This window comes from Mustelus asterias, unplaced genomic scaffold (assembly GCF_964213995.1).
Source record: "Mustelus asterias unplaced genomic scaffold, sMusAst1.hap1.1 HAP1_SCAFFOLD_2273, whole genome shotgun sequence".
In the NCBI taxonomy this organism is placed as follows: domain Eukaryota; kingdom Metazoa; phylum Chordata; class Chondrichthyes; order Carcharhiniformes; family Triakidae; genus Mustelus; species Mustelus asterias.
This window is the reverse complement of record NW_027592218.1, coordinates 23,850-48,738: the sequence shown is the minus strand read 5'-3', so window position 1 is coordinate 48,738 and position 24,889 is coordinate 23,850. Positions and strand designations below refer to the sequence as shown.

General features: G+C 56.3%; 1 protein-coding gene across 1 annotated transcript in view; it reads left to right on the top strand.

Annotated features, from left to right (window-relative positions):
- Positions 1-24,889, top strand: part of LOC144489521 (host cell factor 1-like) — a 46,686-nt gene that overhangs the window by 9,894 nt on the left and 11,903 nt on the right. Inside the window, exons 5-15 of the mRNA XM_078207392.1 lie at positions 719-937; positions 1,855-1,959; positions 3,932-4,160; positions 6,923-7,065; positions 9,841-9,979; positions 11,276-11,475; positions 13,858-14,122; positions 14,877-15,037; positions 17,057-17,420; positions 20,024-20,341; positions 24,001-24,119. Of these exons, the coding sequence (XP_078063518.1) occupies positions 719-937; positions 1,855-1,959; positions 3,932-4,160; positions 6,923-7,065; positions 9,841-9,979; positions 11,276-11,475; positions 13,858-14,122; positions 14,877-15,037; positions 17,057-17,420; positions 20,024-20,341; positions 24,001-24,119 (2,262 nt within the window). The remainder of the gene's footprint in view (positions 1-718; positions 938-1,854; positions 1,960-3,931; positions 4,161-6,922; positions 7,066-9,840; positions 9,980-11,275; positions 11,476-13,857; positions 14,123-14,876; positions 15,038-17,056; positions 17,421-20,023; positions 20,342-24,000; positions 24,120-24,889) is intronic.

Sequence of the window (24,889 nt, the reverse complement as noted above, 5' to 3'; positions counted from 1 at the left end):
GGGTGCTCCGGTTTTCCTCCCACAGTCCCAAAGATGTGCAGGTTAGGTGGATTGGCCGTGTTAAATTGTCCCTTAGTGTCGGGGGACGAGCAGGGTAAATATGTGGGAATAGGGCCTGGGTGGGATTGTGACTGGTGCAGCCTCGATGGGCCAAATGGAGGCCTCCTGTACTGTAGGGATTCTCTGATTGCCGGTTCTAGTGGCATTACCCACTGCGCCTCTGCCTCTTCTCGAGTGTTGTCGGAGCCCTGAGTGGGAGAGTATTCCATCACACTCCTGACTTGTGCCTTGTAGATGGTGGACAGGCTTTGGGGGGAGTCAGGAGGTGAGTTACTCTCCGCAGGATTCCCAGCCTCTGACCTGCTCTGGGAGCCACAGTATTTATGTGGCTGGGTCCAGTTCAGTTTCTGCTCAATGGTGACCCCCAGGATGTTGATAGTGGGGGGGATTCAGCGATGGGAATGCCATTGAATGTCGAGGAGAGAGACTGTCTTGTTGGAGATGGTCATTGCCTGGTGCTTGTGTGATGAGAATGCTATTTGTGTGTTAGCTGCCCAGCCAGGTTCTCCTGCACACCTTGCTGCATGTGGACAGGGAGCGCGCCAGTCTGCCAACAGTCACCAAAGGCAGAGTTAGCAGCGAGTGTGTGTGTGGGGGGACCGGCAGCGTCTGTCTCTGTCTGTCGATGTTTACCTGATCCTCTTGCCTCCCCCGCCAGGTGAGCAATCCAGCCACACGGATGTTGAAGACCGCGGCGGCTCAGGTGGGGACGTCGAGCGCTCCGGGGACGCCCATGCGACCCATCATCACCGTTCACAAGTCCGGCACGGTGACGGTGGCACAGCAGGCACAGGTGGTCACCACGGTGGTGGGAGGGGTGACTAAGACCATCACGCTGGTCAAGAGCCCCCTCTCCATGGCAGGCGGCAGCGCACTGGTAACTATCACCACTCGGGGGATTGTGTCCCTCCCTCCCTCCCTCCCCCACCCTCGGCCTCCTCCCCCCTACCCTCGGCCTCCTCCCCCCCTACCCTCGGCCTCCTCCCCCCCCTACCCTCGGCCTCCTCCCCCCCTACCCTCGGCCTCCTCCCCCCCTACCCTCGGCCTCCTCCCCCCCTACCCTCGGCCTCCTCCCCCCCTACCCTCGGCCTCCTCCCCCCCTACCCTCGGCCTCCTCCCCCCCCTACCCTCGGCCTCCTCCCCCCCCTACCCTCGGCCTCCTCCCCCCCCTACCCTCGGCCTCCTCCCCCCCCCCTACCCTCGGCCTCCTCCCCCCTACCCTCGGCCTTCTCCCCCCCTACCCTCGGCCTCCTTCCCCCCTACCCTCGGCCTTCTCCCCCCTACCCTCGGCCTCCTCCCCCCCTACCCTCGGCCTCCTCCCCCCCTACCCTCGGCCTCCTCCCCCCTACCCTCGGCCTCCTCCCCCCCTACCCTCGGCCACCTCCCCCCCTACCCTCGGCCTCCTCCCCCCTACCCTCGGCCTCCTCCCCCCCTACCCTCGGCCTCCTCCCCCCCTACCCTCGGCCTCCTCCCCCCTACCCTCGGCCTCCTCCCCCCCTACCCTCGGCCGCCTCCCCCCCTACCCTCGGCCTCCTCCCCCCCTACCCTCGGCCTCCTCCCCCCCTACCCTCGGCCCCCCCCCCCCCCCCCCCCCCCCCCACCCTCGGCCTCCTCCTCCCCTTCCTCGGCCTCCTCCCCCCTACCCTCGGCCTCCTCCTCCCCTTCCCTCGGCCTCCTCCCCCCCTACCCTCGGCCTCCTCCTCCCCTTCCCTCGGCCCCCCTCGGGTATTTGCCTGACGGGCTGGTGAGTCGTCCCCCACTCTGACCTCTCGCTGTGTGTTTGCCTTCACCCAGATCTCCAGCCTGGGGAAGATGGTGTCGCTGGTTCAGACGAAGCCCATCCAGTCGGGGGTGGTGACGGGACAAGCGACATCGAGCCCGGTCACGCAGTATATCCAGGTGTGTGCGCGAGGCGCGCTCTGTACGTTATAGTGAACGGGGAGGTTGTTGCATTCAGCAAAGAGACAAATTACCTCAGGACGTCCGCGAGTGTTTAGCAGCCACTGAGGACTCTGTTTTTAACAAGAGCCCTGATGCAGGAAATGCCCTGCAGCACCCTCAGCACTGACCCTCCCACAGTGCGGCGCTCCCTCAGCACTGACCCTCCCACAGTGCAGCGCTCCCTCAGCACTGACCCTCCCGCAGTGCGGCACTCCCTCAGCACGGCCCCTCCCGCAGTGCGGCGCTCCCTCAGCACTGACCCTCCCACAGTGCGGCGCTCCCTCAGCACTGACCCTCCCACAGTGCGGCACTCCCTCAGCACTGACCCTCCCGCAGTGCGGCGCTCCCTCAGCACTGACCCTCCCGCAGTGCGGCGCTCCCTCAGCACTGACCCTCCCACAGTGCGGTGCTCCCTCAGCACTGACCCTCCCACAGTGCGGCGCTCCCTCAGCACTGACCCTCCCACAGTGCGGCGCTCCCTCAGCACTGACCCTCCCACAGTGCGGCGCTTCCTCAGCACTGACCCTCCCACAGTGCGGTGCTCCCTCAGCACTGACCCTCCCACAGTGCGGCGCTCCCTCAGCACTGACCCTCCCACAGTGCGGCGCTCCCTCAGCACTGACCCTCCCACAGTGCGGTGCTCCCTCAGCACTGACCCTCCCACAGTGCGGTGCTCCCTCAGCACTGACCCTCCCACAGTGCAGTGCTCCCTCAGCACTGACCCTCCCACAGTGCGGTGCTCCCTCAGCACTGACCCTCCCACAGTGCGGCGTTCCCTCAGCACTGACCCTCCCACAGTGCGGTGCTCCCTCGGCACTGCCCCTCCCGCAGTGCGGCGCTCCCTCAGCACTGACCCTCCCACAGTGCGGCACTCCCTCAGCACTGACCCTCCCACAGTACGGCGCTCCCTGAGCACTGACCCTCCCACAGTGCGGCACTCATTCTGCACTGACCCTCCCACAGTGCGGCGCTCCCTCAGCACTGACCCTCCCACAGTGCGACGCTCCCTCAGCACTGACCGTCCCACAGTGCGGCGCTCCCTCAGCACTGACCCTCCCACAGTGCGGCGCTCCCTCAACACTGACCCTCCCACAGTGCGACGCTCCCTCAGCACTGACCGTCCCACAGTGCGGCGCTCCCTCAGCACTGACCCTCCCACAGTGCGGCGCTCCCTCAGCACTGACCCTCCCACAGTGCGGCGCTCCCTCAGCACTGACCCTCCCACAGTGCGGCGCTCCCTCAGCACTGACCCTCCCACAGTGCGACGCTCCCTCAGCACTGACCGTCCCACAGTGCGGCGCTCCCTCAGCACTGACCGTCCCACAGTGCGGCGCTCCCTCAGCACTGACCCTCCCACAGTGCGGCGCCCCCTCAGCACTGTCGCTCCCACAGTGCGGCGCTCCCTCAGCACTGACCCTCCCACAGTGCGGCGCCCCCTCAGCACTGTCGCTCCCACAGTGCGGCGCTCCCTCAGCACTGACCGTCCCACAGTGCGGCGCTCCCTCAGCACTGACCCTCCCACAGTGCGGCGCTCCCTCAGCACTGACCCTCCCACAGTGCGGCGCTCCCTCAGCACTGACCCTCCCACAGTGCGGTGCTCCCTCAGCACTGACCCTCCCACAGTGCGACGCTCCCTCAGCACTGACCGTCCCACAGTGCGGCGCTCCCTCAGCACTGACCCTCCCACAGTGCGGCGCTCCCTCAGCACTGACCCTCCCACAGTGCGGCGCTCCCTCAAGAGGTTAAACCTCTTACCCGAATATGTCTTGAGTGCCTCTCTCCCCCTCTCTCTCTCTTTGCCATCATTCCCTCCTTTCTCTTTCCTTCTGCTGATAATGTTGTTCCCTGATTGTTGGTTGTTGCCTTGCCGGCTGCTGGTCCGCTCTAACCCTGTGTTTCCCTCTCGGGCGGGCTTCCGGGGACATCGCAGACCAAGGGCCCACTCCCGCCGGGGGCCACCATCCTCAAGCTGGTCACGTCGGCCGACGGCAAGCCCACCACCATCATCACCACCACGCAGACGGGCGGCGCCCCCGTGTCCAAGCCAACCATCCTGGGCATCAGCAGCATGTCACCCAACGCCACCAACAAGCCGGGCACCACCACCATCATCAAGACCATCCCGGTGTCAGCACTCATGGCTCAGCAGGGGGCCGCAGGTAATGGGGAGGGAGCGCTCGGGACGATGGGGGTGTCTCATCTCATAGAAACACTACTATACAGAAGGAGGCCATTCGGCTCATTGAGTCTGCACCTTTTGATTTGATTTATTCTTGTCACGTGTATTAACATGCAGTGAAAAGTATTGTTTCTTGCGCGCTTTACAGACAAAGCATACCGTTCATAGAGAAGGAAAGGAGAGAGTGCAGAATGTAGTGTTACAGTCACAGCTAGGGTGTAGAGAAAGATCAACTTAATGCAGGGCAAGTCCATTCAAAAGTCTGACAGCAGCAAGGAAGAAGCTGTTCTTGAGTCGGTTGGTACGTGATCTCAGACTTTTGTATCTTTTTCCCGAAGGTAGAAGGTGGAAGAGGGAATGTCCGGGGTGCGTGGGGTCCTTAATTATGCTGGCTGCTTTTCTGAGGCAACGGGAAGTGTAGACTGAGCCAATGGATGTTAGGCTGATTTGCGTGATGGATTGGGCTACATTCACGACCCTTTGTAGTTCCTTGCGGTCTTGGGCAGAGCAGGAGCCCCAGACCAAGCTGTGATACAACCAGAAAGAATGCTTTCTATGGTGCATCTGTTAAAAGTTGGTGAGAGTCGTAACTGACATGCCAAATTTCCTTCGTCTTCTGAGAAAGTAGAGGCGTTGGTGGGGCTTTCTTAACTATAGTGTTGGCGTGGGGGGGACCAGGACAGGTTGTTGGTGATCTGGACACCTAAAAACTTGAAGTTTTCGACCATTTCTAATTCATCCCCGTTGATGTAGACAGGGGCATGTTCTCCTTTATGCTTCCTGAAGTCGATGACAATCTCCTTCGTTTTGTTGACATTGAGGGAAAGATTATTGTCACTGCACCAGTTCACCAGATTCTCTATCTCATTCCTGTACTCTGTCTCGCCATTGTTTGAGATCCGACCCACTACGGTGGTGTCATCAGCAAACTTGAAAATAGAGTTGGAGGTGTATAAGGAGTATAGTCGGGGGCTGAGAACACAGCCTTGTGGGGCACCGGTATTGAGGAAGGAATTTGTTCCATCTCTTGGCTCTCCTTTCCTGCCCAGTGTCCCAGTCATCCCCGAGTCTTTGAAAACCAAACTACCAGATACAAAATAATCAACTATTTGATTGGCCGCTGCAACTAAACAGCAGAATTTTCAAAGGAAACTTCAAATTAAATGTGGTTACTGGGTCTAGTGAGGCGCCTCATTCCCAGTGACGCACTCTGGTGTGCAGCCCTCGATTTACAGGTGCTGAAAGTACTGGATTAGCCCATGTCCCTCACCTGGACATCTTAATACAATTCATCGAATCATAGAATCCCTGCAGTGCAGAAGGAGGCCATCTGGCCCATTGAATCTGCACCAACCACAATCGCACCTAGGCCCTATCCACATAATCCCGCGTATTTACCCTGCTAAGTCCCCTGACACTAAGGGGCAATTTAACATGGCTAATCCACCTCACCTGCACATCTTTGGGCTGTGGGCGGAATGATTTTGTAAATGGAGTTTGTGTCTATATGTGCCCCATTTGTGAATACAAGTCCTCACTCACCTGATGAAGGAGCAGCGCTCTGAAAGCTTATGCTGCCAAACAAACCCGTTGGACTTTAACCTGGCGTTGTGAGACTACTTACTGTGGGAGGAAACCATAGGACTCTTAAATCGGCCTCGCAGGTGGAGGATGCGGTCAAGAAGGCGTACGGCGTACTAGCCTTCATTAATCGAGGGATTGAGTTTAGGAGTCGGGAGATAATGCTGCAGCTTTATAGGACCCTGGTTAGACCCCACTTGGAGTACTGCGCGCAGTTCTGGTCACCTCATTACAGGAAAGATGTTGAAGCCATTGAAAGGGTGCAGAGGAGATTTACAAGGATGTTGCCTGGATTGGGGGGCATGCCTTATGAGGATAGGTTGAGGGAGCTTGGTCTCTTCTCCCTGGAGAGACAAAGGATGAGAGGTGACCTGATAGAGGTTTACAAGATGTTGAGAGGTCTGGATAGGGTAGACTCTCAGAGGCTATTTCCAAAGGCTGAAATGGTTGCTACGAGAGGACACAGGTTTAAGGTGCTGGGGGGTAGGTACAGAGGAGATGTCAGGGGTAAGTTTTTCACTCAGAGGGTGGTGGGTGAGTGGAATCGGCTGACATCGGTGGTGGTGGAGGCAAACTCGTTGGGGTCTTTTAAGAGACTTCTGGATGAGTACATGGGATTTAATGGGATTGAGGGCTATAGATAGGCCTAGAGGTAGGGATATGATCGGCGCAACTTGTGGGCCGAAGGGCCTGTTTGTGCTGTGGCTTTCTATGTTCTATGTTCTAAAGTCCAACAGGTTTATTTGGTAGCAAATACCATAAGCTTTTTGCTACCAAATAAACCTGTTGGACTTTAACCTGGTGTTGTGAGACTTCTTACTGTGCTTACCCCAGTCCAACGCCGGCATCTCCACATCGAGGAAACCCACACAGACATGGGGAGGACGTGCAGACTCCACGCAGACGGTGACCCGAGGCCGGGAATCGAACCCGGGTCCCTGGCGCTGTTAGGCAGCAGTGCTAATCACTGCGCCACCGACTGTTCTGAGTTTTGCCAGGGTGGGCTGGTTGTGTACGATTACCGCTCTGCCTGTTGCGGGCAGCTGAGGGGACGTGCCGTTTGGCGCTGTCGGGACGTCGCGGGCCCTTGTCCTGTTTCGGCAATGTTCAAATACCCGGATACCGAGCGGGCCGCTTTGACGTATTTTATTTTTAACCTAGGCGTGACGAGCAACACTGGGATAAAATCCCCGATCACCATCTTCACCACCAAGGTGATGACATCCGGGACGAACAGCCCTGCCAAAATCATCACCGCCATGCCCAAGATCAGCGGAGGGACGGGCCAGCAAGGGCTGACGCAGGTTAGTGCGTGTGGTGCAGAGCGGCACTGAATCAAGGGTGGCCTAACCGGGGTACCTGTCACAAGTGGCAAGGGCTGCATGCAGATACAGCAAGCAATACTCAGCGGAGAGTGTTGACACTTTTATGTGGCCGCAGAATCTCAGAGCAGAAGGAGGCTGTTCGGGCCATCGTATCCGTGCCGTCTCCTTTGGAAAAGTTTTTTAATGTTTATTTCCTGTCACAAGTAAGGCTTACATTAACACTGCAATGAAGTTGCTGTGAAAATCCCCTAGTCGCCCACACTCCGGCGCCTGTTCGGGTAACACTGAGGGAGAATTTAGCACGGCCAATGCACCTAAACCAGCACGTCTTTCAGACTGTAGGAGGAAACCGGAGCACCCGGGGGAAACCCACGCAGACATGGAGAGAATGTGCAAACTTCACACAGACCCAAGCCGGGAATCGAACCTGGGTTCCTGGCGCTGTGAGGCAGCAGTGCTAACCACTGCGCCACCGTGCCGCCCACACGGAGATGTCGAAATAGTCACACGCTTGTCCCCACCCCCAGACAGTTTCCCCTGCAAATTTCCCCGGGGGAAGGGGAGGGGGCAACTAACAAAGCATGGACGTACACATGAACGGTAGGACGCTCGGTAATACAGAGGGACCTCGGGGTGCGTGTCCATCGATCCCTGAAGGCAGCAGGACAGGTAGATAAGGTGGTTAAGAGGGTAAATGGTTTAACTGAATCGAATACAAGAGCAAGGAGGTTGTGATGGAGCTGTATGAAGCACTGGTTAGGTCACAGCTAGAGCACTGTGTACAGTTCTGGTCTCCACGCTATCGGAAGGATGTGATTGCACTGGAGAGGGTGCGGAGGAGATTCACCAGGATGCTGCCTGGGATGGAGCGTCTCAGCGATGGAGAGAGGCTGGTTAGACTGGGGTTGTTTTCCTCAGAGCAGAGAAGGCTGAAGGGGGACCTGATCGAGGTGTACAGAATAATGAGGGGCACAGATAGGGTGGATAGGAAGGAACTTTTCCCCCCTTAGTAGAGGGGTCAGTAACCAGGGGGGATAGATTGAAGGTCAGGGACAGGAGATTTAGAGGGGATTGGAGGAGAACCTTTTTCACCCAGAGGGTGGTGAGAATCTGGGATTCGCTGCCTGAAAGGGTGGGAGAGGCAGGAACCCTCACAAGATTTGAGAAGTCTTTGGAAGAGCACTTGAAACGCCGCAGCGTACAGGGCTGTGGACTAAGCGCCGGGAAATGGGATTAGGATAGGTTCTTGATGGGCTGACAGAGACAACATGGGCCGAATGGCCCCTATGCTGTAAAACCCTACGACTGAATTTGTGTATTTCTCCGATTTCCCCATTCTGAGCCTTCCTATTGAATCTGCTCCCATTCAGAACAGCTCGTTCCACACCATTACATGTTTTCTTTGCGAGGGGAGGAATATAATTCTCCTCTACTTTCCCCAATTTCCTGGACCCCGCCCTCTTCCAACAGTGGAAACCGTTGTTCAAAACTCCATTTTAACGACTGGATTAAATGCCCCTCTTAATCATTCCCGCTCGCAGGAACAATCCCTGCTTTTTTTCAAAGACAATTCATAAAATCCCTACAGTGCAGAAGGAGGCCATTCAACCCAACTGTACCAACAATAATCCCACCCAGGCCCTATCCACACAACCCCCCGTATTTATGCTGCTAATCCCTCGACACTAAGGGCAAACCGCAGGCTCTCCAAGCTCCCGGGTTGCGCGAAGGAGGCTCGAGGCTTTGAAATGTACTCCCTTAGTTTGTACAAGACGGGCTCCCTGCGCACGAATGCCTTGTCGCCTCGAGCACGTACAAATGAGCCGCGTTCCGTGCTCGACTGGTTAGTTTAAATTGCTCGACCACATGGCCAGCGGCGCACTCGGGATTGTTCCATCGAGTGCTGCCCAAATGCGGAATCGTGCCTTGACCGTCGGCGTTTTTGGTTTGGGGGTTTTACGAAGGCAGCTACCTGTCCGCGCTCTGCCACGGGGAATAGCATCAGTGGATTTAGGGTGGGGAGCTGGCTGAGCACCCGAGGGGGAATGGAGTAGAAGGATTTGGAGAGAGATATGGGAGGATGTGGGGCAGAAAGACCAGCGAAGAGTAGGAGGGTCTGTTTCACCGCTGTGCAGTCTGTAAGATTCTATCGGATCACCTCCCCTCATCCCTCTGTTTCTCTTCTCCACAGAAAAGATTCCCAGCCTATTCAATCTTAGCTGCTATCCCTCAGTTAGAGAATAGAGTAGAATAGAATCCCTACAGTACAGAGGGAGTCCATTCGGCCCATCGAGTCTGCACTGATCACAATCCCACCCATGCCGTATCCTCACAACCCCATATAATTACCCTAGCTCATCCCCCTGACACTAAGGGGCAATTTAACGTGGCCAATCCACCTAACCCGCATATCTTTGGACTGTGGGAGGAAACCCAAATAGACACAGGGAGAACATGCAGACTCTGCGCAGTGAGCCAAGGCCGGGAATTGAACCCGAGTCCCTGGCGCGGTAAGGCAGCAGTGCTAACCACTGTGCCACCCACAGTTATTGGGCCCACAGTGGGTTGGGGGAATTGCACCCACAACCCCCTGAGTGGGGGCCGAGAGCGGTTCCCACCGAACCGTCACCGAGGTTATTGGTTGGGTTTTGGGAGCGGGGGGGCGGTGGGAACGGGTCGCAGTGAGGGAGGACTGTTGGCCTGGCGCTTTTGTGTTTTTTCTCTTGTTTAAATCTTGCCTCTCTTTCCCGGCAGGTGTTACTGAAAGGGGCCCCAGGGCAGCCGGGCACCATCCTTCGGACAGTCCCGGTCAGTGGCATGCGGCTGGTGACGCCAGTTACCGTGTCGGCGGTGAAGCCTGCGGTCACCACGCTGGTGGTCAAAGGCACCACGGGTAGGTTTATTTATATATTTTTTTGTTTTTCTATAAATGACAATAGGAGCCGGAGGGAGACCCTCTGAGCCCGGTCCGCCATTCGACACAATGTGGCTGAACCTCATCTCCACTTTTCCTTCCCTCGCTCCCCTCGCCGGCCAGAAATCTCTCGCTCTCCCTCTCAAATCTACTTAGCAGCCGAGCTTCCTCTGGGGTCGAGAATTTCAAAGATGCCCGACCCTCGGCGTGAAGAGATTTCTCCGCGTCTTGGTCTAAAATGGCCGCCCTCTTACCCTGACCTCCCCCCTGGATTCCGGGAGAAGGGGGTGGGTTGGCTGGGGGTGGGGTGGGGGGGGGGGGGGGGGTGCTCCACACCATCCAGGACAAAGCGGTCTGCTTGATTGGCACCACATCTACAAACATTCACTCCCTCCACCACCAACGCTCAGTAGCAGCAGTGTGTGTACCGTCTACAAGATGCACTGCAGCATTCACCAACGGTGAGCGGTTGAGTAAATTGAGCCTTTATTCTCTGGAGTTTCAAACAACAAGAGGCAATCTCATTGAGACATGTAAGGTTCTGAAGGGGGTTTGTCGAGGAGAGATTGCCTCTGCTGCGCAGTGAACCTTCACGGGGGAGGGGAATAATCTCAGGATAAATGGGGGGGTGGGGAGGTGCGAGCATAACCGGTGGCACACTGGTTAGCGCTGCTGCCTCACAGCGCTAGGGACCTGGGTTCAATTCCAGCCTCTGGTCACTGTCTGTGCGGAGTCTGCACGTTCTCCCCGTGTCTGCGTGGGTTTCCTCCAGGTGCTCCGGTTTCCTCCCACAGTCCAAAGATGTGCGGGTTAGTTGGATTGGCCATGCTAAATTGCCCCTTAGTGTCAGATTAGCAGGGTAAATATGTGGGGTTACAGGGATAGGGCCTGGATGGATTTGTCGCCGGTAGAGGCTTGATGGGCCGAATAGCCTACATCTGCACTGTTGGGATTCTATGATTTGAGACTAAGATAAAGAGAAATTTCTTCAGTGAAAAGATTGCGAACCTATGAGATTCTCGACTCCAGAGGGCTTTTAGCCATGATGAAATTGAATGACAAAGCATGCTTGGCAGGCCATCTGGTCTACTCCTATTCCTTGTCTTCCTGGTGGCACAAGCCCCCTGGCTCGGATATGGCACGGGTGCAAATCTTCCGATCCTGCCCCATCTGGGTTTAATTCTCTGTCTCGCGAGACTGGGGTTCCTCTCCCCACCCTCCCCCAACCTTGGTCCTCGCTCTTCCTCACTCTCTCGATGCTCGCACCTTCTGCAGGCGTGACCACACTCGGCACTGTGACGGGCTCCCTCGGAGGGACCGCTGGCGTCGGGGCCGCCACCAACCTCACCGGCACCATGGGCACTTTCTCCAGCCAGCTGATCAACCCGGCAGTCATCACCGTCTCGGGGGCACAGACGGGCCTGGCAGCAACGGGCAGCTTCACCAGCCCCACCACGCCGTCCATAGTGATGCAGGTACAGTCCAGCTTCGATCTGAGGTATATCCAACACTCTATAATAAATGCGGATCTGTCCACCTGGGTATGAAGAATACAAAAAAGTCATTCAGGTGAGGGGGAAATCCACAGTGTTGCACTGCAGAGTGGTCTGGGTGCCTCCGTACGTACAAACTTAGTATTGTTATGAAGCAGAGGTGGATCCCCCCGCACTCCGAGAACGAACACCACTCAAAGAGGAGTACCTCGCCTCAGCTGTAAAAGTGAGTGTGAAGTGGTGCGATCTGCGCTTCAGCAACTTGTCATGGTTAAATCAAAATAGCTCCCTGACACACTCTCTAAAGTCAACAATTTATTTATCTAACTAACAATGAACAAGCTAACTAAACTATTAACAAACCAAGTACAACACGATTCTAATGGAATACAAAGAACAGTACAGCACAGGAAACAGGCCCTTCGGCCCTCCAAGCCTGTGCCGCTCCTTGGTCCAACTAGACCAATCGTTTGTATCCCTCCATTCCCAGGCTGCTCATGTGAATGTTGTTCAGATAAATGTTGTTCAGATAAATACAATTCCTACTCATTAACAAAGAAAATAGAGTTTTAGTCACTTTCTAAATTACAACCAGGTTTTGTGTCTTCTGGAATATTCTGGGCCTTCTCTGTTGATTCTTCCTTCTTCTTTGGTACCTTCGCTATCAAGATGGCGCTTTCTCTTAAGACATAAATGAAAGTAAAATCTGAACCAAGAGCTGTTCCTCCGGCAGGTGCCAGTTGCTCTCCCCTCTTTGTCCCACTGCCTCCCTTCTTTTATACCTCTGATGACATATCAATATCCCCCACAATAGGATTGGTCCCAGGTTGCCAAAACCATTGGATTTAAATTTAATAGGTTCTTGGTATCTAAGTGCCTGATTCAAATTGATTGGCTGAAATTTTTTTTAAAATCAAAAGCCTGTTGCCTTGGGAACCCTGCTGCTTGGTCTTCTGACACAAATGTTTCATTTTGGGTACTCTGTGTACTTGCATTTTGTTTTTTTTCTAAACACAGAAAAGGCCCCACCTTTTTAACGGGACCACGCAAGGCTTTCTCCCGAGCATTTCACAATTTTACAAACATCAATCTACAGTTAGTCTACCCAACTTCACACCAGTGATTGGGAAGGCAAATGGGATGTGACCCTCCATCATGGGGTGGGGATGGAGGATTAAAGGTGGGGAGTCTTGATCCAGCTGTATAGGGTGTTGGTGTTTCTGCAGCTGGAGCACTGCGAACAGTTCTGGTCTCCTCACCCTCACTGAAGGATCTACTCACATCGGAGGCCGTTCAGAGAAGGTTCACTGGGCCGATTCCTGGGGTGAAGGGGGGGGGGGGGTTTTGTCTGATGGGGAAAAGGTTGAGCAGGTCGGGGCCTGAACCCATTGGAGTTTAGAAGAATGAGAGGGGATCTTATTGAAACATCTCCAATTCTGAGGGGAGCCTGAAAGGAGGGTTGAGGCCTCTTTAACCTCCAGCCCCTAAAACCCTCCCCATCTCTGTAACCTCCTCCAGCCCCCAAAACCCACGCTATCTCTGTAACCTCCTCCAGCCCCTACAACCCTCCCTGTCTCTGTAACCTCCTCCAGCCCCTACAACCCTTCCCATCTCTGTAACCTCCTCCAGCCCCTACACCCCTCCCCATCTCTGTAACCTCCTCCAGCCCCCAAAACCCTCCCCATCTCTGTAACCTCTTCCAGCCCCCAAAACCCTCCCCATCTCTGTAACCTCCTCCAGCCCCCAAAACCCTCCCCATCTCCGTAACCTCCTCCAGCCCCCAAAACCCTCCCCATCTCTCTAACCTCCTCCAGCCCCCAAAACCCTCCCCATCTCCGTAACCTCCTCCAGCCCCCAAAACCCTCCCTATCTCTGTAACCTCCTCCAGCCCCGACAATCCTCCCCATCTCTGCAACCACCTACGTATCATCCAGGTCTCTGCACTCCTCCAATTCCAACCTCTAGAACTTCTAAGCTCTGGAAATCCCTCCCCAAACCTCACCTCTGCCACTCTCTGCTCTTCAACCCCCCCCCCCCCCCCTTCCACCCCCCTCCCCCTTCCACCCCCCTCCCCCTTCCACCCCCCTCCCCCTTCCACCCCCCTCCCCCTTCCACCCCCCTCCACCCGCCCCCACCCCCCTTCCCTCTCTTCCTCCCCCTCCGTTGCTGACTGTCCCATTACCTCCCCGTGGGACTTGGTGGTGATCTGATTTTGTGATGTCCCATGTACGTTGCAGTTTAGCGATGCCAGCTTGCATTTCTATAGGGTCTTCGGCATGTTGTGCGCAGTGAGACATGTCCCCTGGCTCTGAGAGTCAGCCTGACCGCCTGCCTTTATTTACCCCCCTTCCCCCTCCTTTCCAGACTGGCTCCGAGGCCACCCGGGTCACGTTAATCGCCGCGCCCTCTGGGGTCGAAACCACGTCGATCCAGGAGCTGCCCGTCACCATCCTGGCCTCGCCCACCAGCGAGCAGCCCTCGCTGGCCCATGTGCCCGACGGGGGGCAGGCCGAGGGGCAGGCTTCGGGCAGCTTGCCGCTGGTCTGCTCGAACCCGCCCCACGAGACGTCGGACACCAACACCACCAACACTGCCACCACTGTCACGGCCAACATGGGCGCCAATCAAGGTAAGGGTGGCATCGCTCGTGGTGTGAGGGGGTGCTTTGTCGGGCAGTGAACATGGTGGCTGAGAGTGAGCGAACTGGGGGAAGGCTGGGTCATTGGCGGTGAACTATTGACCTCACAGAGAGAGATCACAAGCCCCGCCCCCCACAGCGTTCCTCTTCCCGATTGGAAAAACGGACACCACCTGAGAATGGAACGGTTTTTGGGTATAATATCTGATGTTCAAAAACAGCACCTCCGGCAAGTGCGGCGCTCCCTCGGCACTGACCCTCCGGCAAGTGCGGCGCTCCCTCGGCACTGACCCTCCGGCAAGTGCGGCGCTCCCTCGGCACTGACCCTCCGGCAAGTGTGGCGCTCCCTCAGCACTGACCCTCCGGCAAGTGTGGCGCTCCCTCGGCAATGACCCTCCCGCAAGTGCGGCGCTCCCTCGGCACTGACCCTCCCACAGTGCCGCGCTCCCTCAGCACTGACCCTCCCACAGTTTCTGGGACTGTTAAGTCTGATTTTCTTTTTTTTGACTTATTTTTCCACACAGAGGCCCGTCTCTGGGTAAAAGGCTGCGCGTTGCAGTGTGTCTGAAGGATGTATTGGTAACTTAGTGATTCCAGGTGTCCTCCACAGGATTGGGAGCTGTGATGGTGGGGCGGGGTGGACCCTTGTGGCACCCCAGCTCCTGGGTTCCTCACCGCTGTGTGGATCGGCTCCCGGGGGGGATCCATCTGCCTGTGCCCAAATAACTTCGCCTCTTTTCCGCAGTCCAGCCTCCGCCCACCAACGCACAGGGCCTCCCGGAGACCGTTCACGGGGAAACAGCGACAGCCGGCACGACAAACACAGCGACCACGGTGTCTGCAGCGCAGAGCGGAGCCAACACCACGGTGACGCAGTCGACCCCAGTGCCTGGCCCCTCCATCCCGGTAAGTGAGTGTCGGCATCTCCGGTCCCTCGGGGCTTGCTCAAGATCAGGGTGTAGGCTTGTTTACCCCAACAACTGACGGGCTTTCACCTCCACTGTTACCCCCATGAGCTTCACAAACCCATTTACTTTTATAGAGCACCGATGACTCACTCCTCAGTTGCAATGCTCGCCCAGTTCACAGCCTCAAGAATTAACACCCGTTCAGAACAACCACTGGACAGATCTTTTTAACAAGGACACTGCGTCCATCTGCAATTTGACCATTCTCTGTCAGAATTTGATTCTCAAACTTAATTTAAATCTGAGCAAAACGTAGCAAATTTAGTTGTCCACTAACGTAGCCACTCTGCGACTGTCGCCACTGACAGGATTCTCTTTACACGAGAGCGCAGAGGTATCGGACTTAGGAACAAAAGTGTAAAGACTGAGGTAGTTTCAGAGAAAAACTCGTCCCCATCAAACACTCCCAGGGCAGGTACAGCACGGGGTTAGATACAGAGTAAAGCTCCCTCTACACTGTCCCCATCAAACACTTCCAGGACAGATACAGCATGGGGTTAGATACAGAGTAAAGCTCCCTCTACACTGCCCCCATCAAACACTCCCAGGACAGATACAGCACGGGGTTAGATAGAGAGTAAAGCTCCCTCTACACTGTCCCCATCAAACACTCCCAGGACAGGTACAGCACAGGGTTAGATACAGAGTAAAGCTCCCTCTACACTGTCCCCCATCAAACACTCCCTGGACAGGTACAGCACGGGGTTAGATACAGAGTAAAGCTCCCTCTACACTGTCCCCATCAAACACTCCCAGGACAGGTACAGCATGGGGTTAGATACAGAGTAAAGCTCCCTCTACACTGTCTCCATCAAACACTCCCAGGACAGATACAGCACGGGGTTAGATACAGAGTAAAGCTCCCTCTGCACTGTCCACATCAAACACTCCCAGGGCAGGTACAGCACGGGGTTAGATACAGAGTAAAGCTCCCTCTACACTGTCCACATCAAACACTCCCAGGGCAGGTACAGCACGGGGTTAGATACAGAGTAAAGCTCCCTCTTCACTGTCCCCATCAGGTACTCCCAGGACAGGGACAGCACGGGGTTAGATACAGAGTAAAGCTCCCTCTGCACTGTCCCCATCAAACACTCCCAGGACAGATACAGCACGGGGTTAGATACAGAGTAAAACTCCCTCTACAGTGACCCCATCAAACACTCCCAGGACAGGTACAGCACGGGGTGAGATACAGAGTAAAGCTCCCTCTACACTGTCCACATCAAACACTCCCAGGGCAGGTACAGCACGGGGTTAGATACAGAGTAAAGCTCCCTCTTCACTGTCCCCATCAGGTACTCCCAGGACAGGGACAGCACGGGGTTAGATACAGAGTAAAGCTCCCTCTGCACTGTCCCCATCAAACACTCCCAGGACAGATACAGCACGGGGTTAGATACAGAGTAAAACTCCCTCTACAGTGACCCCATCAAACACTCCCAGGACAGGTCCAGCACGGGGTTAGATACAGAGTAAAGCTCCCTCTACACTGTCCACATCAAACACTCCCAGGGCAGGTACAGCACGGGGTTAGATACAGAGTAAAGCTCCCTCTTCACTGTCCCCATCAGGTACTCCCAGGACAGGGACAGCACGGGGTTAGATACAGAGTAAAACTCCCTCTACAGTGACCCCATCAAACACTCCCAGGACAGGTACAGCACGGGGTTAGATACAGAGTAAAGCTCCCTCTGCACTGTCCCCATCAAACACTCCCAGGACAGGTACAGCACGGGGTTAGATACAGAGTAAAGCTCCCTCTGCACTGTCCCCATCAAACACTCCCAGGACAGGTACAGCACGGGGTTAGATACAGAGTAAAGCTCCCTCTGCACTGTCCCCATCAAACACTCCCAGGACAGGTACAGCACGGGGTTAGATACAGAGTAAAACTCCCTCTGCACAGTTGGATATTTATGAAATCTTTCCTTTTGTCTCCCGCCTCCATCCCCAGGGCGTCTCCTCGAAATCAGAAGGCGGTGATGTGACGACACCGACGGAGCAGCCCACCTCCTCGAGCTCCGAGCCGGTGCCAACCCCGGATCCGGTGACTGATCCTCCGCAGGCCGCCGGCCAGGAGGCAGCTCCGGCCCCCGCGGCGACGGAGAGCAGCCAGGGTGCGGCGCCCGATCAGCTGACCCCTCCGCAGGAGCTGATGGCAGAGACACTGGCGGCGCAGGGCGAGCTGACAGGGCTGACGCCGGAGGAGCTGGCGGTGACGGCGGCGGCAGAGGCAGCAGAACAGGCCGCTGTGTCCGAGGAGGTGCAGGCCTTGGCACTGCAGGCTGTGCTGCAGGCTGCCCAGCAAGCTGCAATGGGTATGTACAACCCTCCCACAGTGCGGCGCTCCCTCAGCACTGACCCTCCCACAGTGCGGCGCTCCCTCAGCACTGACCCTCCCACAGTGCGGCGCTCCCTCAGCACTGACCCTCCCACAGTGCGGCGCTCCCTCAGCACTGACCCTCCCACAGTGCGGCGCTCCCTCAGCACTGAACCTCCCACAGTGCGGCGCTCCCTCAGCACTGACCCTCCCACAGTGCGGCGCTCCCTCAGCACTGACCCTCCCACAGTGCGGCGCTCCCTCAGCACTGACCATCCCACAGTGCGGCGCTCCCTCAGCACTGACCATCCCACAGTGCGGCGCTCCCTCAGCACTGACCCTCCCACAGTGCGGCGCTCCCTCAGCACTGACCATCCCACAGTGCGGCGCTCCCTCAGCACTGACCCTCCCACAGTGCGGCGCTCCCTCAGCACTGACCCTCCCACAGTGCGGCGCTCCCTCAGCACTGACCCTCCCACAGTGCGGCGCTCCCTCAGCACTGACCCTCCCACAGTGCGGCGCTCCCTCAGCACTGACCCTCCCACAGTGCGGCGCTCCCTCAGCACTGACCCACAGTGCGGCGCTCCCTCAGCACTGACCGTCCCACAGTGCGGCGCTCCCTCAGCACTGACCCTCTCACAGTGCGGCACTCCCTCAGCACTGACCCTCCCACAGTGCGGTGCTCCCTCAGCACTGACGTTCTGACAGTGCAGCACTCCCTCAGCACTGACCCTCCGACAGTGCGGCGCTGCCTCAGCACTGACCCTCCGACAGTGCGGCGCTCCCTCAGCGCTGACCCTCTCACAGTGCAGCGCTCCCTCAGCACTGACCCTCTCACAGTGCGGCACTCCCTCAGCACTGACCCTCCCACAGTGCGGTGCTCCCTCAGCACTGACCCTCCCACAGTGCGGTGCTCCCTCAGCACTGACGTTCTGACAGTGCAGCACTACCTAAGCACTGACCCTTCAACAGTGCGGCGCTGCCTCAGCACTGACCCTCCGACAGTGCGGCGCTCCCTCAGCACTGACCCTCTCACAGTGCGGCACTCCCTCAGCACTGACCCTCCCACAGTGCGGCGCTCCCTCAGCACTGACCCTCCCACAGTGCGGCGCTCCCTCAGCACTGACCCTCCCACAGTGCAGCGCTCCCTCAGCACTGACCCTCCCACAGTGCAGCGCTCCCTCAGCACTGACCCTCCCACAGTGCGGCGCTCCCTCAGCACTGACCCTCCCACAGTGCGGCGCTCCCTCAGCACTGACCCTCCCACTGTGCGGCGCTCCCTCAGCACTGACCCTCCCACAGTGCGGCGCTCCCTCAGCACTGACCCTCCCACAGTGCGGCGCTCCCTCAGCACTGACCCTCCCACAGTGCGGCGCTCCCTCAGCACTGACCCTCCCACAGTGCGGCGCTCCCTCAGCACTGACCCTCCCACAGTGCGGCGCTCCCTCAGCACTGACCCTCCCACAGTGCAGTGCTCCCTCAGCACTGACGTTCTGACAGTGCAGCACTCCCTCAGCACTGACCCTCCAACAGTGCGGCGCTCCCTCAGCACTGACCCACCCACAGTGCGGCGCTCCCTCAGCACTGACCCACCCACAGTGCGGTGCTCCCTCAGCACTGACGTTCTGACAGTGCAGCACTCCCTCAGCACTGACCCTTCAACAGTGTGGCACTCCCACAGCACTGACCCTCCCACAGTGCGGCGCTCTCTCAGCACTGACCCTCCCACAGTGCGGCGCTGCCTCAGCACTGACCCTCCGACAGTGCGGCGCTCCCTCAGCGCTGACCCTCCCACAGTGCGGCACTCCCTCCGCACTGACCCTCTCACAGTGCGGCACTCCCTCAGCACTGACCCTCTCACAGTGCGGCACTCCCTCAGCACTGACCCTCCCACAGTGCGGCACTCCCTCAGCACTGACCCTCTCACAGTGCGGCGCTCCCTCAGCACTGACCCTCCCACAGTGCGGCGCTCCCTCAGCACTGACCCTCCCACAGTGCGGCGCTCCCTCAGCACTGACCCTCCCACAGTGCGGCGCTCCCTCAGCACTGACCCTCCCACAGTGCGGCGCTCCCTCAGCACTGACCCTCCCACAGTGCGGCGCTCCCTCAGCACTGACCCTCCCACAGTGCGGCGCTCCCTCAGCACTGACCCTCCCACAGTGCGGCGCTCCCTCAGCACTGACCCTCCCACAGTGCGGCGCTCCCTCAGCACTGACCCTCCCACAGTGCGGCGCTCCCTCAGCACTGACCCTCCCACAGTGCGGCGCTCCCTCAGCACTGACCCTCCCACAGTCTGACCCTCTGCAACAGTTACCGTCACCTTGCGAATACGATGTGATAATGAAGCACTTTGGGCTGGTTTTTGTAGTTGTCGGTGTCAGATAAATGCAGTTGCTTTGTACTGCAGCGCCAATGCTGGTGGCTTGGTGGAATGACACCGTGACATGTTTACATCAGGAATTTGAATTGTGTTGGCGCATTGGCGTCTGTGAGAGAAAGGTTTGGGGCTGGTGAATTTGACCCGCTCGCGTTTTAGTTTAAAAGTTGACCTGATTAATTTGCCTCGCCGTTTGTGCGCTGACATCTCTCGTTCTTTTCCAGGTCCCGGCGAGGCGATGGACATGGCGGAGACCGGGCAGCCATTGCTGGAGCCAGATCTGGGTCAGCTCAGCGCAGAGCCCCCCAAGGCCCAGCAGACGGCCCTGCCGCTGGCTGTGCTGGCTCAACAGGACCTGGCGGTACTGGTTCAGCAACAGCAGCAGCTCCAGGCAGCTGGGCAGAGCCAGCCCCAGCTGCCCACCGAGGCCCTGGCACCAGCCGACAGCCTCAACGACCCGGCAGCCGAGAGCAACGGGCTGGGCGAGCTGGGCGCTGCCAATGCCGGCGCCCACCAACTCTTACCTCCGGCAGCCACCGAGAGTAAGTAACCAATTCCACTGCTCCATCTCTCCCCCGCACCCTCCTCCATTCCAATGCCTTCCTCACCCCATCCCACACTGACTCTCGCTGGCTGGAATCCGCATCCTGTGGGACCGTCGACCGCCCCGATGCTCCTCCGGCCAATATTCCGCCCTCTAAGACATCGACTCAACCAAACCTCACCTGCCCCCACATATAAAGCAGCAACAATTCAGCCTCCATCCCCTGTAATGATTGGTGGCTTCAAAACCTCCATATCCAAATTCTCAACCTTGCGTTCAAATCCTTCCATAGACCCTCCCTATCTCTGTAACCTCCTCCAGCCCCTACAACCCTCCCTATCTCTGTCACCTCCTCCAGCCCTCCCTATCTCTGTCACCTCCTCCAGCCCCTACAACCCTCCCTATCTCTGTAACCTCCTCCAGCCCTCCCTATCTCTGTCACCTCCTCCAGCCCCTACAACCCTCCCTATCTCTGTCACCTCCTCCAGCCCCTACAACCCTCCCTATCTCTGTCACCTCCTCCAGCCCTCCCTATCTCTGTCACCTCCTCCAGCCCCTACAACCCTCCCTATCTCTGTAACCTCCTCCAGCCCTCCCTATCTCTGTCACCTCCTCCAGCCCCTACAACCCTCCCTATCTCTGTCACCTCCTCCAGCCCCCCCCCGATCTCCGTAAGCTCCTCCAGCCCCTACAACCCTCCCAATCTCTGTCACCACCTCGAGGCCCTTACAACCCTCCCCATCTTGTAACCTCCTCCAGTCCCTACAACCCTCCCTATCTCTGTAACCTCCAGCCCCTACAACCCTCACGATCTCCGTAAGTTCCTCCAGCCCCTACAACCCTCACGATCTCCGTAAGTTCCTCCAGCCCCGACAACTCTCCCTATCTTTGTAGCCTCCTGCAGACTCTCCAGTCCTCCGAGATCTCTGCGCTCCTCCAATTCTGTTCTTTCTTTGTAACTCGCTTTTTGTTGCTCTTTCTCGCCCCCCTCCCTCGCGGCCCCCCTCCCTCACGGCCCCCCTCCCTCACGGCCCCCTCCTGTCTTCTCTACTGAATATAGAGACATGTTACAGAATCATTGAAACTAGAAGCAGGAGTAGACCATTCGGCCGTTCGAACCTGCCTCCATTCATTTTGATCATGGCTGATCATTGAATTCAATATTCTGATCCCCCCCCTTCCCCCCCCTATCCCTCGATCCCTTTAGCCCCAAAGAGCGATATCTAATTTCTTCTTGAAATCACACAACGTTTTGGCCTCAACTACTTTCTGTGGGAGTGAATTCCACACATTCACCACCCTCTGGGTGAAGAAATTTCTCCTCACCTCAGTCCTCAAAGGTTTACCCCTTATCCTCAAACTGTGACCCCTAGTTCTGGACTCCCCCCACCATCGGGAACATTCTTTCTGAATCTACCCTGTCTAACCCTGTTAGAATTTTATAAGTTTCTATGAGATCTCCTCTCGCTCTTCTAAACTCCAGTGAATATAATCCTAACTGACTTAGTCTCTCCTCATATGACAGACCTGCCATCCCAGGAATCAGCCTGGTAAACCTTCGCTGCGCTCCCTCTATAGCAAGGACATCCTTCCTCAGATAAGGACACCAAAACTGCACACAGTACTCCAGGTGTGGCCTCACCAATTGTACAATTGCTACAAAACATCCCTATCCCTATATTCTCGCTATGAAGACCAACATACCATTTGCCTTCTTTACTGCCTGCTGTACCTGCGCGCTTACTTTCAGCGACTGATGCACGAGGACACCAAGGCCTCGCTGAGTTTCCACCTCTCTCAATTTAAACCCATTCAAATAATAATCTGCCTTCCTATTATTGCGTCCAAAGTGGATAACCTCACATTCATCCACATTAAACTACGTCGACCATGCAGATGTCCGCACACTCAGCCTGAAGCATCTCTGCATCCTCCTCACAGCTCACCGTCCCACCCAACTTTGTATCATCTGCAAATTTGGAGATAATACATTCAGTTCCCTCTTCCAAATCATGTTGCCTTTTTGCTTCACGCTCATCAGGGGAAGCACATGAGTGTCAAATTTCAAACTCTCTCAATTTGTATTACAAGAGAAATGGGCACTGATTGGGTTGTCAAGTCAACTCTGATTGGCAAAGCGGGGACTACAGTAACAGCCAATTAAATTAATTGGCGGCCGTAACACAGCCCATTTATACATGCTCAAAGCGCTATACATTCATACACGGGGAACCATCCTCTGCAAACAATAGCAATAGGTCGGTTGCCTCGTGCTCTCCCACCCGCAGGTCGGTGGAGTTGCTGATAGTGCCGGGGATTGTCAGAGGATACAACAGGATAGAGATAGATTGGAGACTTGGGCACAGAAATGGCAGATGGAGTTTAAAGCAGAGAAATGCCAGGTGATGTATTTTGGAGAATCAAATTTAGGAGTGAATTATACTGTAAATGGCAGAATCCTTCAGAACATTAACATACAGAGGGATCTGGGTGTGCAGATCCACAGTTCCCTAATAGTGGCTAAGGTGATGAAGAAGGCATTTGACACGCTTGCCTTCATCAGCCAGGGCATTGAGTACAAGAGTTGGGAAATCATGTTGCAGCTATATAAAACCTGGGTTAGGCCGCATTTGGAGTATTGCGTGCAGTTCTAGTCACCACACTCTCAGAAGGACGTGGAAGCTTTGGAGAGAGTGTAAAGCAGGTTCACCAGGTTGTTGCCTGGTCTCGAGGGTGTCGGCTATGAGGAGAGGCTGAATAAACTAGGATTGTTTTCACTGGAAAGAAGGAGGTTGAGGGGAGACCTGGTCTACAAAATGATGAGAGGCACAGACAGGGTGGATAGTCAGAGGCTTTTCCCCCAGGGTGGAAGTGTCAATTACAAGGGGGGCACAGGTTCAAGGTGAGAAGGGGGAAAGTTTAAGGGAGATGTGGGGGGGAAGTATTTCACGCAGAGAGTGGTGGGTGCCTAGAACGCGCTGCCTGGGGAGGTGGTGGAAGGAGGCACATTAGCAACATTTAAGAGGCATCTGGATGGGTTCATGAATAGGGAGGGAATAGAGGGATACGGACCGAGTCAGGGCAGAGGTTTTTTTTTAGTTTAGTTCGGGCATCATGATCGGCGCGGGCCAAAGGGCCTGTTCCTGTGCTGTTCTGTTCTTTGTCTTTGTTCAATCCTTGCGCCTTTTTTGAGCTCGGGGAGCCCATCGTTCCACATTGGCTGAGGCGTTGCCGTGCAGAAAGCAATCAGATTCAACTTGCCAACCAATCAGCACCCTGTTCTCCCGCAGTAGAAATAGTTGTTTGAGATTTGGCTCTCTTGCCTTTCTCATGACGAGTGTGAGACACAAAGCTTCGGCAATGTGCGTCTCTTTCGGCCGGACATGGGGTAGATCGTCAGGAAACTTGCAACTCATTTATAAATGGCCCTTCCAGGGAGGGCACCCTCCATCCTTAATCCAGTTAGGGCCCAAACGTGATTCCCGTGTGCCAGCGACTGGGAGAATGCAGTCGCTGAGTCGGGGGGTTGGAATTAGTTTGTTATTCCTCCAGGAGGAGTTTAATTGGTAGCAGAACGCGAGGTTGCTCTCGGGTCTGCACTCACCAAGCGTTGTTTCTTGTTTTTGCCGCCGCCCCCCCCCCCCCCCCCCCCCGCAGGTTTGGCACCGTCCAGTTCTCTCGCCTCTCCGCAGCCGGTTCCTGCGGCAAGTCCCGGCAAGCTGCAGGCGGCGGCAGCCTTGGCGGAAGTCGCGAACGGGATTGAATCCTCCACTGTGGTAAGCTGCTCGGGGTGAGGGCGGGGGGGGGGTGGCGCAGCCGGTTGGTGGTGGGGTGGTCGAGCGGGGAGGAAGGATGATGGGTTGGAACCTGTTGTGCGTTGGTTATGTTACGACACAGATGTTGACCCTCTTTTGAGAAGCCATGCCCAATCCCCCAAATAGGAATCCCTCGCCTCGTGGTCTGTTAAAAGTGTGTGGGAAGGTGTGAACTGTCCTTCAGTAACGTTTAGTGGGTAACTACAGAAATACCCCACTTTGAAATGAACACTGAACAAATTTATTTAACTAACCAGGAACTTTAACTAAACAAGTAACATACCGAATAAAATAAGATTCTAATGGAATGCTGTTCAAATAAATACAAGGACCATTAATTAACCAAAAGAGTAACAACAGAATTTAGTCACTCTTAAAAAAAATATACAACCAGGTTTTGTGGCTTTTGGAAACTTTTGGAGTTCTTCTGTTGATTCCTCTGTCTGTGAGTTCTTTTTGATTTGGTACCTTTCACTGGTTAGATGGTACGCTCTCCTAAGAGATATCTGAAGCTGGCAGAGCTGAGAGCTGCTCTCTCCCTCTCGAGGCTTGAGAGATGGCAGTACTTCTGTTGCTCTTCTGTTTTTCAACCCCTGCATTCTCTTTTATACCTGTGATGACTGATCAATTTTCCTACAATAGAATCATAGAAACCCTACAGTGCAGAAAGAGGCCACTCGGCCCATCGAGTCTGCACCGACCACAATCCCACCCAGGCCCTAACCCCATAG